At 39.8% G+C, this 15,427-nt stretch overlaps 1 protein-coding gene across 2 annotated transcripts in view; it reads left to right on the top strand.

Moving 5' to 3' along the window:
* The window catches only part of AKAP7 (A-kinase anchoring protein 7), a 133,593-nt gene that overhangs the window by 59,531 nt on the left and 58,635 nt on the right, over nt 1–15,427 (top strand). For both annotated transcript variants that reach the window (XM_024759076.1, XM_024759075.1), the window contains exon 6: nt 660–772. In XM_024759076.1, coding sequence (XP_024614844.1) covers nt 660–772 — 113 coding nt within the window. The remainder of the gene's footprint in view (nt 1–659; nt 773–15,427) is intronic.

Raw genomic sequence — 15,427 nt, 5'->3', positions numbered from 1 at the left:
ACCTTGTCTGTTTCTCATCTCTGAGGGATCACCGACCTTCACTGCCTGGTGTACAGTGTCTTGCAAACCATTGTTTCGTATACTTCGTCCTTTTTTTTGGTTGTTTTAGATGGGAGGGTAAATCCGATCCCTGTTATTCTATCTTGGTTAGAAGCAGAAGTTTTAGATATGAGGGTTTACAGATAAGCTAGTCCTTTTTTATACATATGGACTCCACTGGGATATTGTGTGAAATCTGCATCATATCAGCCAAGAGCTATTTTATTTATTAAATGTTTCCTTGTCAAATTGTGGCTTTTGTGTGCTTTACCGAAAGTTTGACATCACTGCAGGTTTAACTGTCATAATGTGTTTGTTATCATACATGTTGTGTTTTTTCCTCTCTTAAAAAAATCTCAAACCGGTTTATAATCATCCTTATAAGATAATTTGTTATCTTTTGAAATGCCATTTTTATGATTAAAGACTGCCATGTGTTATAGTAGCATTTTTAAAAAATTTTAATTTTATTGGAGAATAGTTGGTTTACAATGTTGTGTTAGTTTCAGGTGTACAGCAAAGTGATTCAGTTATACATATACATATATCCACTCTTTTTTAGATTCTTGTCTCATATGGTTATCATATGGTAACATTTTTGTGCTTTTTATTTTCTTCAGATGCTGCAAAAAGGACATTTCAAGAAAAAGGTATCTTGGCAGGAGAAAAGAGACCTTTTAAGCCTCATTTGACCTTCATGAAATTGTCCAAAGCACCATGGCTCCGGAAGAAGGTCAGTGGACATTTTTCCTATAAGCCCTGTTTTGTTAGCCACACCAGCCCTGAGCATGGTTGGGGCATGAGGGGCATTTGTAGTGCTTTTCGGCACCTCTGCCACTATTGCTCCTGGAATTCCAAGTCAGTCTGGTTCCAGTTCCCAAGGATGCTGAGTTGTCTCAAGAGCCTCCATGGAGGCCATGGCAGCTGTCCCCTCCTTTGCCACCGTGGCTGTTAGCCTCACACTCTGACCATCACTTACCATTGCTTCATCTGTTGCCACATCTGCTTCGTCCCTGGAAAAGCCTTGGGGGCGGTGCTGGAGTTGTATTTCGCTGCGTTCCTTGCTTCTGGTTGTTGGCAGCCTGCTGTGCTCAGAGCTTTCTCCACTGGCCTGCATACACTGATGCTGCTTCCTGAGGCTGGGTTCTCCAAGGTGGGACAGGCTCCGCCCTGCCCCCCTTTTACATAGCTCTTTCAAGGTTTCCAAAAAGCCACCTTGCTCTTTCATCAGTTGTCTCCATCGAGGGTGTGGAACAAGTGTTCCAGGGACTGGGTAAGAGGGTAACAGAAGGGCGCCCCACTCCCCAGCTCAGTACTTAAAAGTACTTCTCCCTGAGAATGGTCAGCAGTGCCACAGCCAGGGCCGTCTTTTGACTTCCCCTATCTCAGGGTGACTTTCTGCCTTCCTAGGCCACTGCCTCCTCTCTCAGAGGTTGGAGTGACTTTGGACTTTTCTCTGGAGTCACGAGCAGTTCGCTTGGAATCCTAAGGGCACCCTTCCTTTTTTTTTCCCATTTCAGCCTAGGGAGGTTCTCATGCAAATTAAGACATCTGCTGACCTGCTCTGATGTACCAGAGTTTTGGAGATGGGCATGCAGATTAGTAATCGTTCCTGCTCTCCATGACTCTTGGCTGCAGTTAAGACTGATTTGCAGCTCTATAAATGAAGGTCATGTTTATTAGTAAGTAGATCTTTTTTCTGAATTCAACAGTTTGTATTTGATGTCTCTGTGCTCAGAAAGTCTTTTTGGTCCTGCAAAAACATGTGTTTGGGTGGTTGACCATCCTGTGGTTATGAGTTTTCTACAGACTACTGTAAAAAAACCCCCCCCCCCACCAATATCTTGCATGTTTTTTTTTAAACAGCTATGCCCAAATTAAATAATAACTATATTAGGTACCATTCCAGAATATTTAGGTAAAATCATTTGTGTAAATCATAGATTTGGGAATCAGGAACGATAACAACTGACAAAACCTGTAGACTGACAGTTTGCTTTTTTTACTCATTATCTTCCTTGTTTTGCTTTCAAATGGATTGTCCTCTTCCCAATGGTATCAAACTTAATCACAGAATGACAAATCAGTGGTGAAGGTAATACCCACATTTCAAAATGTTTCTGTCTTGATAATATTAACTTTGAAATGAGAGCACCCAAGGACGTTTATCAAAGGGATGTTTAAATTAACTCTAGAATTTGTATTTCAACGTTTCAGACTGCATGCATTTTAAATGATTTCTTGGCAGTTGATTTCACAGAATCTGCTCCTTTACTTTATAGAAAAGGGATCTGAGACTTAGAAGTTAAGTGACTGAAATGAGAACACATCGTCCTCAGTTGCAGAGCCCCGTCCAGAATCCCTCTTACCTCATTCTCAGTCTCATCTTCTTCCCTCCCACTTGCCAAGTCCTGTCCATCCAGTTTCATTTCTCTATGTGGGGAGCTCCTTGGTCCGAATCCTACTAATTCAACAACTGTTTATCAAGTGCCTACTATGTGTCAGACACTGGGTGCTGGGCATAGAGTGATGATCAAAATAGAAACAGTCCCTGCTTGAAGACTGTATAAAATCTAAATCAGGTTGCGTTTTGTTTTGATTAGAATGTTAATCTTTGGAAAATAAACTAAGATCTTACGGTCTTTCAGAAAGCCAAATAAGAATATTTGCCTTTAATTTGTGGAATCAGTCTGTTCCTATTTACTATTATGATGGTTAGTGTTTCTGAATGCTTAAGAAAATACGTCTTAAACTTTGGCATTCATGAGTCACCTGGTGTACTTGTTGAAGCTGCAGATTTCCATTCTCTAAGTTCAGATCTGGAATTGGACCTAAGACCTTGGCTTTCATTCAGTAAGTGTGACAGGGCTTCTGATCCAGATGGTCTGAAGAGTAGTATACTTTGAGATGTACAGGCTTAAAATAGCCAGTATTTTCTCTTTTTTTGTTTTTCATCTTTTTTGGAGTATAATTGCTTTATAATGTTGTGTTAGTTTCTGATGTACAACAAAGTGAATCAGCTATATGTATACATATATCCCCATATCCCCTCCCTCTTTAGCCTCCGTCCCTCCCACCCTCCCTAGGTCGTCACAAAGCATCGAGCTGATCTCCCTATGCTATGCAGAGCCAGTATTTTCTTTATGCAGCAAATCAGTGGGTCCACTGCAGAAGTTAAAAACCAATATGAAAAGGTGGCATACACATCAGTAGATTTTTATTATGCTTTGTGGTTTGGAATGTAGATTATCTTAAAATATGTGACTCTTTAGTTTCTTAACTTGTTTTTTACATTTCCAGCTGTCTGTTTTCCTCTCTCAGCACTAATTCTCTTCTAGGTTTTCATTCTGGGTCTACTCATTTACAAGGGTGAGACAGACCATTGATAAAGTCAATAGTGGAATGTATTACCAGCATTCAGTTTACTTAAGATTGATAATGAAATAAAAGAGGAGGGAGAGAGAGAGGGGTGTGGAATACTTTTTTTCACTCATATTAGGAAGTTTGTCTCATTTCAAGTACTTGTTATTTTAAAAGTTATTTTAATTACAGAAGTGCTAGATTAATATATGCTCACTGTAAAAAATCCAAATATTGATACATACAAACTTACAGATCGAAAGATACATTTTTTTCCCTCATCACCAATCTCCCACTCCCTTCCTCCCAATATAATTTCTCTCTCTTAGGTACCACTACTAGTATATCCTCCTGACCTTTTCCTATACACTACCAACATATATAGAAACTCTTCTTCAAATTTCTCGATATGGAACTTCCTCTGCTACAGCATGGTATTCTGGTTCCCAAGCTAGAGAACTAAGTTCTCTAACATAAGACTTTTGGATAATTATATATTTTTCTAACACCAGGAGGCATTTAGTCAATGTGTTAATTTTACATCTTCTTAGTTTCATAGAATTCTAGTGGAATATATCACGTAAGAGAGTATTAAAAGTAGTTTATTTATTTTTTTGGCTGTGCCATGTGGCTTACGGGATCTTAGTTCCTTGACCAGGGATTCAACCCACGCCCTCAGCTGTGAAAGCATGGAGTCCTAACCACTGGACCACCAGGGAATTCCCTTAAAAGTAGTTTTGTGTATCGTAAAGCTATTTTGATTATCACTGTGTTTTCAAAGTTGTAGTTTTTTAAATCAAATGAATGAAGCCTCAGAAAATCTTATTAAATTGCTTTGTCTCTGAAAGAGTAGCTAAAATTTATTTATTTGTGTAATTTCTTTAGAGTATATTTGTTTCACATGGTTAGACTGCTACTTGTTTAGGTCAGTGCTTTTTTACAGTGCATTCTTTTGGATTTATTTTTCACATTGAGTGACGTATTTCTGTGATTTGAACAGTGCAGAAACTGGTTGGTTAGAAGTGTGTGCTAACACTTGGTGGCAGAAGAAGACCAGTTTCAAATCAAACATGCATCTTAATGCAGATCCAGATTCCTCAAGAAATAAGTGCAGTCTTTTCATGGATAGATCAGTTGTTTTTAAGCATGAATTCTTTTCTGGGTTTCTTAGATATCTTTCCTGAGTTATGACTCTTTCAAATTACTAATGTAACACTTAAAATCAAAGCTGTAGGTTATTAATTGGCACTTCCTTATAGAAGCTTTTCACAGAGTCAGTGAGAGAACTTTAGAATGAAAGAAATGATCTTTGAAATTGTTCGCTCCCATTGTCACTTAGACTGGTTTGTTTTGAGTGCAGAATTCGATATGCACATAGCAAGGGCAGGGGGGTGGTTATTGGACCATATGATGATGAGGTTAGGAGAATTAGGGGTGAAGATATATATGGCAGGCATCAGTGGGAGTGGAAATGGGTAGTGGAAAAGAAGAGTGTGTGCTTGAAAATTCTGTTCTGACGGTACAACTAAAAGGAAAACCCAGTCCCTGAGTTATTTGGTGATTGGATATACAGGACCAAGACTGTATTTAAAAATTGACCAAATTCCAACTTTCTTCTACATCCTTCCCCAGCTAGGACTCTCTGCTGTCATCTTTCCTTACATACAACCAATTATTATTTATTCGTTTATCTATCAGGTCGCACGTTTTCTCGGGATTTTGATAACTGGCCTGGTGTAATTTGGCTGCCACGCCTGTTCCTGGGTCTGCATGATAATGGGCCTTTATAAACCATTTGAAAACTCAGGAGTACTGACTATTCCTTCTCAAAGGAGTCTCTGTAATACATTGGAAGGAGCTTGAGTTTTCCTGTTTTATCTCTGTTGGTTAGCCCTGGACAAAATCTCATTACCTTTCTTGACTTCTGTACTCATAGTGAAAGGAGGAGCTTGGTCTTAATGACTTGACCCCTGGGCTCTTCTGACATGTCTTATGAGGTAAGCATTATGACTAAATAGGCTAATTTGGCTTGACGTGGAGAATTTTTTTTTTTTTTTTTTTTGGTACGTGGGCCTCTCACTGCTGTGGCCTCTCCCCCCCCGGAGCACAGGCTCCGGACGGCAGGCCTAGCGGCCATGGCTCACGGGCCCAGCCACTCCACAGCATGCGGGATCCTCCCGGACCGGGGCACGAACCCGTGTCCCCGAGAATTTTTTTTAGATTGTAGATTAGCTTTCTTGTATGCATGGAATGAAAATGACAAACAGGGGAAAGGTCTTTAAGTAGTGGTAGGAGTATGGTGGCAATCTTGCTACCTCTCCTCCTGGAAAACCTACAGAACAGTAAAGACAATTGGGAACATATCACAGACTACATTTTTAGTGAAACCGGGAGATAGAGAAATCTATAAATGCCACATCACGTGCAGGTGTGGCCAGCAAGCAGCTGGGACCAGCAGGACTTGCGCAAGAAGCTGCTTCCGGGTGGGGAAGGCTGTGCAGGGAGGAGCAGGCCTGTTGGTGAGGGAGCTCAGAAATCACCCACAGATTTTCACTCCCAGTGGGTGAGCGCTCCACTGTAAGGAGGCACGGAAAACGTCAAAAGGGGACCAGGGGGGTTGAGTCTTGGCAGGTACCACCTTCAGAAAGGGAGGGGAGTGTCTTCAGGGCGGGTATTAGAGAGGCTGAGCAGGTTACTTTCACAGGGACCCTTATTGTGAAGAATAGCCCATCGCTGTAGCAGAAGAGGCCCTGCCAGACTGCACTGCCACTGTCTTCTCTCCTTCCCTGAAAGAAGGCACTCTAGGTGCCCTTAGTATCAGCGAACCTTTATTATTCCAGACAAAAGCTGGCCTTAGAAATACGCTTGGTATAATATAAAGCAGATTGTTTCAGTAACCTATTCCCGAATCTCCCAATGCCAAATGACTTAATCACAATTTTTAGTTGTTTTTGAGTCTCTTTTCATACTATCAGGTGCACTTAGATTTAAGGCCATAGTATGGAATTCTCTTTGGATTTTTCTTAGTTAAAAATCACACATTTTGTTTTAATGTGTTTTTTTTTTAAACTAAAAATTCAATGAAATCTGCTGTGAGATGGAATTGTAATTTCTTCCGAGATTCTAGGTGCTATTAGTCAACTGTGTCATCTGTTGTGTGTCCGAGCACTATCTATAGCAACTGACTTGTTTTTTTTTTTTTGGCGGTACGCGGGCCTCTCACTGTTGTGGCCTCTCCCGTTGCGGAGTGCAGGCTCCGATCGCGCAGGCTCAGCGGCCATGGTTCACGGGCCCAGCCGCTCCGCGGCATGTGGGATCTTCCCGGACCGGGGCACGAACCCGTGTCCTCTGCATCGGCGGGCGGACTCTCAACCACTGCGGCACCAGGGAAGCCCTTCAGTTTTGTTTTGAATGCATTTTTCAACTTCATGCTGTTCTGTTGTCTGTTTCCATATATTGAAAAAAACTAAATAAGTATGCTTATAATTGTTTAAAAATTGGAATGATATCTACAAAGGTAGACTAAATGTTCATTTGTAACCTTTCAGTAATTTATACGTGTTTGAATAGTGAAAAATATAGAAAATAATAAGCAGAAAGTGAAATTAGTTTTAAGGAAGAATTCTGGGAATTGATTAATGTCAGAATACCAAAATGGCTCCCGATTGACCCATATTCTGTTAGAGATTTTGAAAAATTTGAAAACCCTAGAAGAAATGACACAGTCAACCTAATAGTAAGTCTGTGCAAAGTGGAATGGAGATTTGAAGTAAGTATCTTCATTGACATTTCCTGAAAATGTTCTCTCAGAACATTTCTCAGGATTTTATGTGAGGTAACGATTCTGTGATCAAATGCGTGCTAGCAGTGATGGGTTAAATAAAGTTAATCTGGGTCTTTATTTCAGGACTTCTTAGGATCTCCAAAATGTGAATGTTTAGTATGAATCTTAAGAGCTTACAGCAACAAAGGTTTAGTTTTTGCCTCTGGACACGGGTCATCTGTGGCTCTGGTCTTTGTTGTCTTTATTCAGGGTTTCGGCCAAGCAGCTTCTGTTTAGGACTTTGCTGGTCTTTGGCAGAAGGAAAAGAGTTGGTGATTCACAAACTGAAAGCTCCTGCTAAGTGACACACGTCATTCCTGTTCACATCTTATTGGCCAAAGCAGGTCATGTGGTCCCTTCTGAGTTCAGCAGAGCAGGAGGTGTAACCCGTGTGCAGAAAAGGACCCACCAGAAGGGCAGTGAATATTTTGAACAGTTATGCATTCTACTTCAGCATCGTTTTCCAGACGTAGTTGATCAGCGTGGCCTTTTTTCATCCATCGTGTTGTAGCACTGGTGTTCGGCAGCACATGGTTTAGGAAATGCTGATTGTGATAACTCAGGCTTAAATGTTACTTTTGCTTCAAACATACAGATTCTGTGGACATTTTTACTTATTTCTAGCACTTGTATCCACAGGCAAAATTCTGATTTAAGTGTAATTTAAGAAACAGTTTTAGAGCTTGCATTAAAAGGTGCAATAATGAAGTATTCAGGGTAATTAGAATTGCATGGGTTTGCCTTAACTGTATTCAAATATGAATGTTCTCTCTGTCTCAACCATTACCATTAGTGATGGCAACATTTTTTTCTCAAGTCATTTTTAGACATTTTGAGATCTCTCTAGATTTCATTTTTCTAGTCAAGGACAGAATGGAGCATAATGATCTTGTACGAGACTGGCAAGCCCCGTAGTGGGTTGATTATGGATAAAGGCAAAAGGGAACATATGATCAAGAAAATGTAAACTTTATTCCAAAATGGTGTTGCTGTAAAATTAGCTTGTTTAATAGGTAACAGCTAATTTCCAACCCACGTGAATAGTCACATAGAAGCAAACCAGCTAAAATTATTTGAATGGCAATGAGATTTTCTCTACCACTGCAAAGAGTGCCCAAGCTCACTGGCCAGTCACCTCTTGTTAGCTATAATTAACTGCAAAATAAAAGAAGGTAAAGCTGTATTTTTCTTGCGAGCCCCATTTAGATTTGAGGGGAGGGTAAGGTTGCAATCCAAAACTATAACTAGTTTACATTGGAATTATATTTCCATTCCTAAGTATGAGCTGATTTATTTTGACCATTCAGTCGAATCTTATTCTCCTGAGGAGAGGTACCTTAAAAATAGAATATACTAAATTGCTCAATTCTTCTAATTGATTATTCCTGTAAATTAAAGAAAAAAATGTTATTGGTCTCTTTGCCAGGGCAAAACTTCACATTAACTGCAGTTAAGACCTAACAAATCTAGCTCGTATTGCCTGAGAGATTAGCCACCCTTGACTAGAGGAACTCCAGCTTGGTTCCTGCAGTAAGTGTTCTTTCTCTATAACCTACCTGATAGCAACATTTTTAATTGTTAGTAAACATTGTGACACCATTTTGGAGACCCGTCTTTAAGGCCTTCTAAGTACAACTGTGTCTTTACACTGCCCTCAAGCTGATGGCCAGAGTGTGAAAGTACTTTTCTTCCTTCCTTGGCTACGGCCTTCCCCACAGCTGACTTTGACTACAACAATTTGTTACATAACATTATTTAGACCAGAACATTTCTTTCAGAGTGGTTTCACATTTGTCTTCAGCACTACTGTGGGATCTTTTTTTTTCTTTTCTAATTAATTGATTTATTTATTTTTGACTGAGTTGGGTCTTCGTTGCTGCGTGCGGGCCCTCTCTAGTTGCGGCAAGCAGGGGGCTACTCTTCGTTGTGGTGTGCGGGCTTCTCATTGCAGTGGCCTCTCCCATTGCGGAGCACAGGCTCCAGGCGTGCGGGCCTCAGTAGATGTGGCACCTGGGCTCAGTAGTTGTGGCACATGGGCTCAGCAGTTCTGGCTCACGGGCTCAGCAGTTGTGGCACGCAGGCTCCAGAGCGCAGGCTCAGTAGTTGTGGCGCACGGGCTTAGTCGCTCCGTGGCATGCGGGATCTTCCCGGACCAGGGCTCGAACCCGTGTCCCCTGCATTGGCAGGTGGATTCCCAACCACTGCGCCACCAGGGAAGCCCACTACTGTGGGATCTTAATCAGCCATTACCTGGGAGAATGTTCTGTGACTTCCTCTAGTGGCCCTACACCTTTAGCAGCGTCCTCTTCCTATTCGTACCCATTCTGTTTTTCATGACTTGGTCCCTTTGGGTTCCATCTTGCTCCTCACCCTCCCTGGCCTGTCCCGATAATCAGTAAACAGAGGACTTAGTGCTCTTGAACTTCCAGTGCAAATATTTCTAGAACTTAATTCAAAGGAATCAAATGGGGGCAGTAATCACCTGGGAATTAGCTGAATGGATAGGGAAATCATGTCAAAAATACCTCCCAACAGATTGTAGCTTTTTACCACATGTATCCCTACTGGCATGTGCCTAAATTGTACAAAGTAGGGATGAGGTAGACGTGCAGGGGATGGTGTCAGGTTTGGCTGGTCTAGCTTTCCTGGGTGATGAATGTACTGGGTAGAGTAGAAGAGCAAATGGAGTATGCCAGTGTATATGATCTTTGGCATACTATCATCCTAAGATTCCTTGCTTCTTGTTAACTCTTCTATTTTTATTTATTTTTTGCCTACTAAACCCGCTGCTTATTTTATTAGTCTGGAAGTGCTTCTGAAAGTTTGAAGAGATTCTTAATTTTTAAAATCTCTAAAAATTACTGGCTGGTGTGTTATCTTTTTTTTTTCTTTTACTGTACTTTTTGGGAAGCAGTATGTAATTAAATACTCATATATTATGCTATGAGTCTGGTAGAGAAACTATGTAATCCTTTTAATTTTGTATTTCAAGAGTACACCGAAGGGTGATTTCACAATTGAATGTTAGATTAAGTTTGAAATGTGGTCAAAAGAAAGATTCCTATTGAATATTATATATAAAATTATTTTACATAGCAATCTGTGTCACATTGAAAAAGAAAATCTATGAATACATTTCTTGCTCTACCTGGAGAGAAATATTCATTTTGAAATTGGATTAAGGGCTACACGTGATTCCCAGGATATATGTTTAAAGACTGTTCTGTATCCAATTATTGTGGGTTTTTTCCCGCTAAATCTCCTTTTATCTAATATGATATCCAGGGAACGTTTCCAACCAAGTAAGTGGAAAGGCTTGTATTGGTGAGCACCTTTCTTGCTTGCCCTATTTCCTACCCTATAGCACACTCAGCGTGAACCTTGGTGTCATTATTTCTTTCCCATTCCTTAGCTTAGTTCTTGTTGGGATGCCTTTCTGTTAGGAAGGAGCTTTGTCCTAAGTGGTGTGCAGGGAATATGCCCAGGCAATTGAAAGAGGATGAGTTAGGGGAAGTAAGATGTCCTCTGAGAATGAAGGGAGGGAGGAAGGAAGAATGTTGATGGGAGGGGAGTCAAGGAAATTGATTAATTCATAAGAAAGTGGGAAAAGAAGAAAGTACTAGATGCATAGGAGCCGAATGAGCTACAAAAACGCTCTAGGTGTTTCTTGCTTAACGTTAAGTGCTGTACTTAGTGATGTCTATGGATACATTTAAAATATTTTGTCAATGTACAGTCCCTGCTACACTGTCTAGGTACTCAGTTCTCATTTAGCTTGAATCTGAGGCTATAGTTTGGTCTGAAATTCTGTCTGTGGATAATCCAACCAGTTGACAGGAATGGTTCCATGCTTCTGACCTCTAGGCTATAAAAGCAGAACGGATTCAACCACAATATATGTTGCGGTATATAGGCCAATGTTATAGGCCGAGTTAAAATTGTTCGTTAGGATTTTTCTATGAACTGATCTCTGAGTGTGCTTCTGCAGAACGCTTCACTGTCCTCTTCCGTTGTTGAGATCCTGAGAGTTTTTTGCATCAGTGGCTTGCTGGCATTACTTAATGTGGAGAGAACTGTTGATTAGAAGGGAAAGCTGTTGCAACGAAGGAGGGAAACAGATTAAGTTATGTGTATAGCTCGTATTTGGGGAGGTGGGGGATATTTCATGTTTTATCTTTAGTTGATAGAAATAAATGGTTAAGCGGGTGAATTCAGGAGAACATGTCCTTATTTGCTCCAAAAAGCAAAATATTAAGAAAACAGAGGTGGTGGGAGGAGCAGGCTGTAGTTTGTTTACACCTGAGTGACCACAGGCTGTGCCGAGCCAAGAACTCAGCTGGAGTTTGATCAAGGGGAGCTGAGGGTCCAGCTGAGATTGGGCTATCAAGGAAGCATCCTTGGATGCCTGAGTTATGAGGCTCTTTGTTTCACTGGAATGAGAAAAGCCACACACAAATATCATAAACAGTTATATGTCCAAACAGCATCTGATTTCTTACGCTATACTTGGAGAAAGCTTGAGGAGGAATTGCGGTTTGCTAAGTAGACAAAGAATGAGCTTATATGGGAACAGTCTGTGTTGTAAATAAATGTGCTTGTTGCAGAGTCTGCGGCCTTGAGAACTTCCTGGTTGCCATCAACCTGTTCTTTCCCAGTTAACATGTCGTTAGTCAGTATAAATGAGCTCCATGTTTGTGGACCAAATTCATGTTTCTTCCTCTGTTCTGTTTGAGGCCAGCACCTCATGGAAGGAAACTCCAGGCCCAGGAAACAACACAGCATATTCTCTTGGTGCTTTTTGTGAAGCGGCTTCTGCTACCAGGAGTTGTCTTATCACCTGCCCTCTGTGACAGCTTTCCTTGTCACTTGATAACCCCAAGAAGCATCCAGCTCTTCTCAGTGTTAGGACAGGGAGAAGGGGGTGTCAACAATAGATTAAAAACTTAGCTCTAGCAGCTTTGTTTCTACTTATTATTTGCTGAAAGATGCAATATTGTAAATGTTAGATGCAGTGCTAGGGTAAAGAGTTTCTACTTTTTCTTTCTCTGAAGCCTCAAGATTAAACAAAACAGTAGCGCTAAAAGCAAGTATATAAATAGAGGGATTAAGAGGATGACCTCTTTCAAAAGCCTTATGAGGCTTTTGAAAAGCCTCATGAAATGAGATGCATAGATGCTCCAGCGTAAGGTAAAATGAAGAATTGAGAAATACTGGATACTCAAATAAACAGTTGGTTTAAAAAATGCAGATAATCTCTGCCAGTATTTTAGTTGATTATTTGCATATTTGCAGTATAAGAAGAGTTCTCTTTATAGGCTGGATTATTTGGGTGATTTTTACTATGTGGAAGTAGCATCTATGAATTCTTTCTCATCTCCCTTTATGAAATTCATTTACTATGGACATATAATTATCACTTTATTAATACCAATGCACATATTAAATGCAGGTATTTTAGATGCTCGAGATTCTCAAAGTAATTTTCACATTGGTTTTAGAAATATGATAGTATATATGATTATATCTTAAGAATGATTAATATTCTTAGAATTTTAGTATTTTAAATAGTGAAAGAGCTTGAATATTATCATTCTGTTCTTTTCCATTTATCTGTGTTCTCCACTTACCCTGAATCTGAATCCAAGCTCTACTTCTTACTAGCTTTGTGTCCTTTGATAAGTGACCTGATTTCTCTGTGACTGTTTCCTTGTCTGGGGATAATAATGGTACTAATCTTACAGGGTTATTGCAATTATTAAACAAGTTAATAAGTTCTTAGAGCAGTGCTTGAACATAGTAAATACTATGTAAGTATTTTCTATTATTGTTAAACTGATGGTAGGAAGCATCATTTTTTTCAGATTGGTACAAAACAATGAGCAAAGTACAACTGTTTTTTCTGTTTTCCATCACTTGTTACTTTTTCATCTCTGAAGTTACTGACAGGCACGAGGGAGGGTGTCGGGGCCCCAGGCAGGTAGGAAATGGGTATTGCTGGACAGAGGGTCGAGGCAGAGCCCAGGCCCACAGGCTGGCCGAGAGCTGTAGGAGGAGATGGGAAGGCTTCAAGGCAGTTCTCACTCGGGGGTGCTGGGCATTGGCTCTCAAACCACCATGCTGTTCTAGAGAACATTAGCTGTGTGGTAAAAACTCCTAGTCTCTTTCCATCCCTGTCAAGAACAGGCTTGGGTAGAATTGAGCCTGAATGGGAAGTGTCTCCATTTTCCCCACTGAGAGGGGCTGAGGGAGGACTGCAGCCAACAAGGAGGTCATCAAGTGTCTGTATCAGGAGAAAGATGGAAATAAAACAGTACAAGTAAGAGTGAAAAATGTAGTTTTGCTGAGAGATGGAGTCATTAAGAATCGTAGAGTAAGATTTGCTTCAGGGAAGCCCCTTGTCAATATATAATCTTTTTATAACTTTGAATCACCAGTATGTAACTTTTCACTAGGATGACTATTCATCATTAAGGATAATTTTAGTCTTTTAACCAATATCGTATCACTAAAGATATGTACCTGTTTTCCACTTATTAAAATTAGTGTGAAAGATTACCCTTCCTCTTTAATCAGCTGATGCCCCAAATGGCAGGCCAATTTGCTTTGGCTCTTAGTTTGCATCCTGAATTTTGGTTTCATGCCGTTATCACAGGAAACATACTTTTCTTTCATAGCTGTTGGGTGACAGGAATAAACTATTGGAAAACAACAGAGCTCCAGGAATATCAAGTTTAACCTCAGAAGGACACAATTTTTTCGATTGATATGCAGGCTGTTTATTTTTTCATCATGGAAGTTGCGATTATTATAATAAGATAACAAGTGGGCTTCCCTGGTGGCGCAGTGGTTGAGAGTCCGCCTGCTGATGCAGAGGACACGGGTTCGTGCTAAAAAAAAAAAAAAAAAAAAAGATAAGTAACAATATGAAATTATCTTCTATTACAAAAAAAGTTAACCTTCTTAACAAAACTCTCATTCTATTGTTTTTCTGATCTCAATAACTTTGTTGTAGAAACTAAAGATGAATAATAAGTATTTCATCTTTCAGAACCTTAACTGAATGATTTTCACACATTAATGTGATTTTTCATATTTTGTGGCTCTGTTTCCTTCCTATATTGAAAATAGAGTTGGATGCATAGTAATATAAGATTGAGCCCTCTTTGGTGCCTATTAAATTATATACATCATTTAACTAAATATAAATGTTATGGTGAGTGCTTCGCGAGTAAATAATTTCCATTACCAGATGCAGCCATGAGACGATTCTAAAACTACACATCACACTCTCAGTGGCATTTTTCCTGTATTGCCTCTTTGCATGCCAAGTTACAATCAAGAATGAAGTTCCTCAGGATTTCATGGTCCATTGTATCAGAAGTTACCAAGTGGCTTTGAACAGCACTGATAATTCTCCCTAAACAATACTTGAAACTAGGCCAAAGGGAAGTAAAACTTCAGTCATTTCTGATGATTAATTAGGATAGTCTTGAAAAGTTTTTCTGTTTGATGTTTCTTGCCACTAATTTATTGTTTCAAAGTGTGCTGTTCTGTCTTTAACTTCCTATTTTTTTCTTCAATGTTATGATGCATAATTGATATGTCAGTTATATTGGGTACAATTATCAATATGAAGCCTTAAAAAATATACCCTGTTTCTGTTAGGTCCAAGGCAAACGTAATTTTCAAACATAGTACTAGACAATCACAAGGCATATTCAGAATTCCAGAAATGCAACACCCTTAGTGTGGTTTTGTTGAAGATACCCTACATATTGTTGGAAATAATCCCAACTCTCTCAGCCTTTACAGGTCAAATTTTCCTGGCTTTAACCATTTTTCTGTGGTTTTTCTTTGAGCTTTCCTAACATATTATACCTCCATCTTTCTTTAAATGACAAGGTACCTTGGAAAGGGTCTGGGCTGTGAAAAAGGGAAGCAAAGAGAAATTTGTGGTCCAAAACTTGAAAACCAGCCTTGTAAGCTTTAAAATATAACCTTGCCAGGATGATGTCTCTGGGACTAGTTTCGCAACCCAGTGGATCCATTCAGAAAATAGGAGGCTGCCTAGTCTTACTCTAAAGACATGCGATTTTGATGTACTTGTTTATTTTCTTTGAATGATAGTCATTTCTTTATTATGAAGGAAGAACACCACCTGCTGCAGCTGGATGGCGAGACTAATTCACATAGATTTTACTAGAA

This window comes from Neophocaena asiaeorientalis, unplaced genomic scaffold, assembly GCF_003031525.2.
Source record: "Neophocaena asiaeorientalis asiaeorientalis breed wild unplaced genomic scaffold, Neophocaena_asiaeorientalis_V1.1 scaffold5, whole genome shotgun sequence".
Taxonomy (NCBI): Eukaryota; Metazoa; Chordata; class Mammalia; order Artiodactyla; family Phocoenidae; genus Neophocaena; species Neophocaena asiaeorientalis.
The sequence above is the reverse complement of the archived record's forward strand: the minus strand, read 5'-3'. Positions and strand labels throughout refer to the sequence as shown.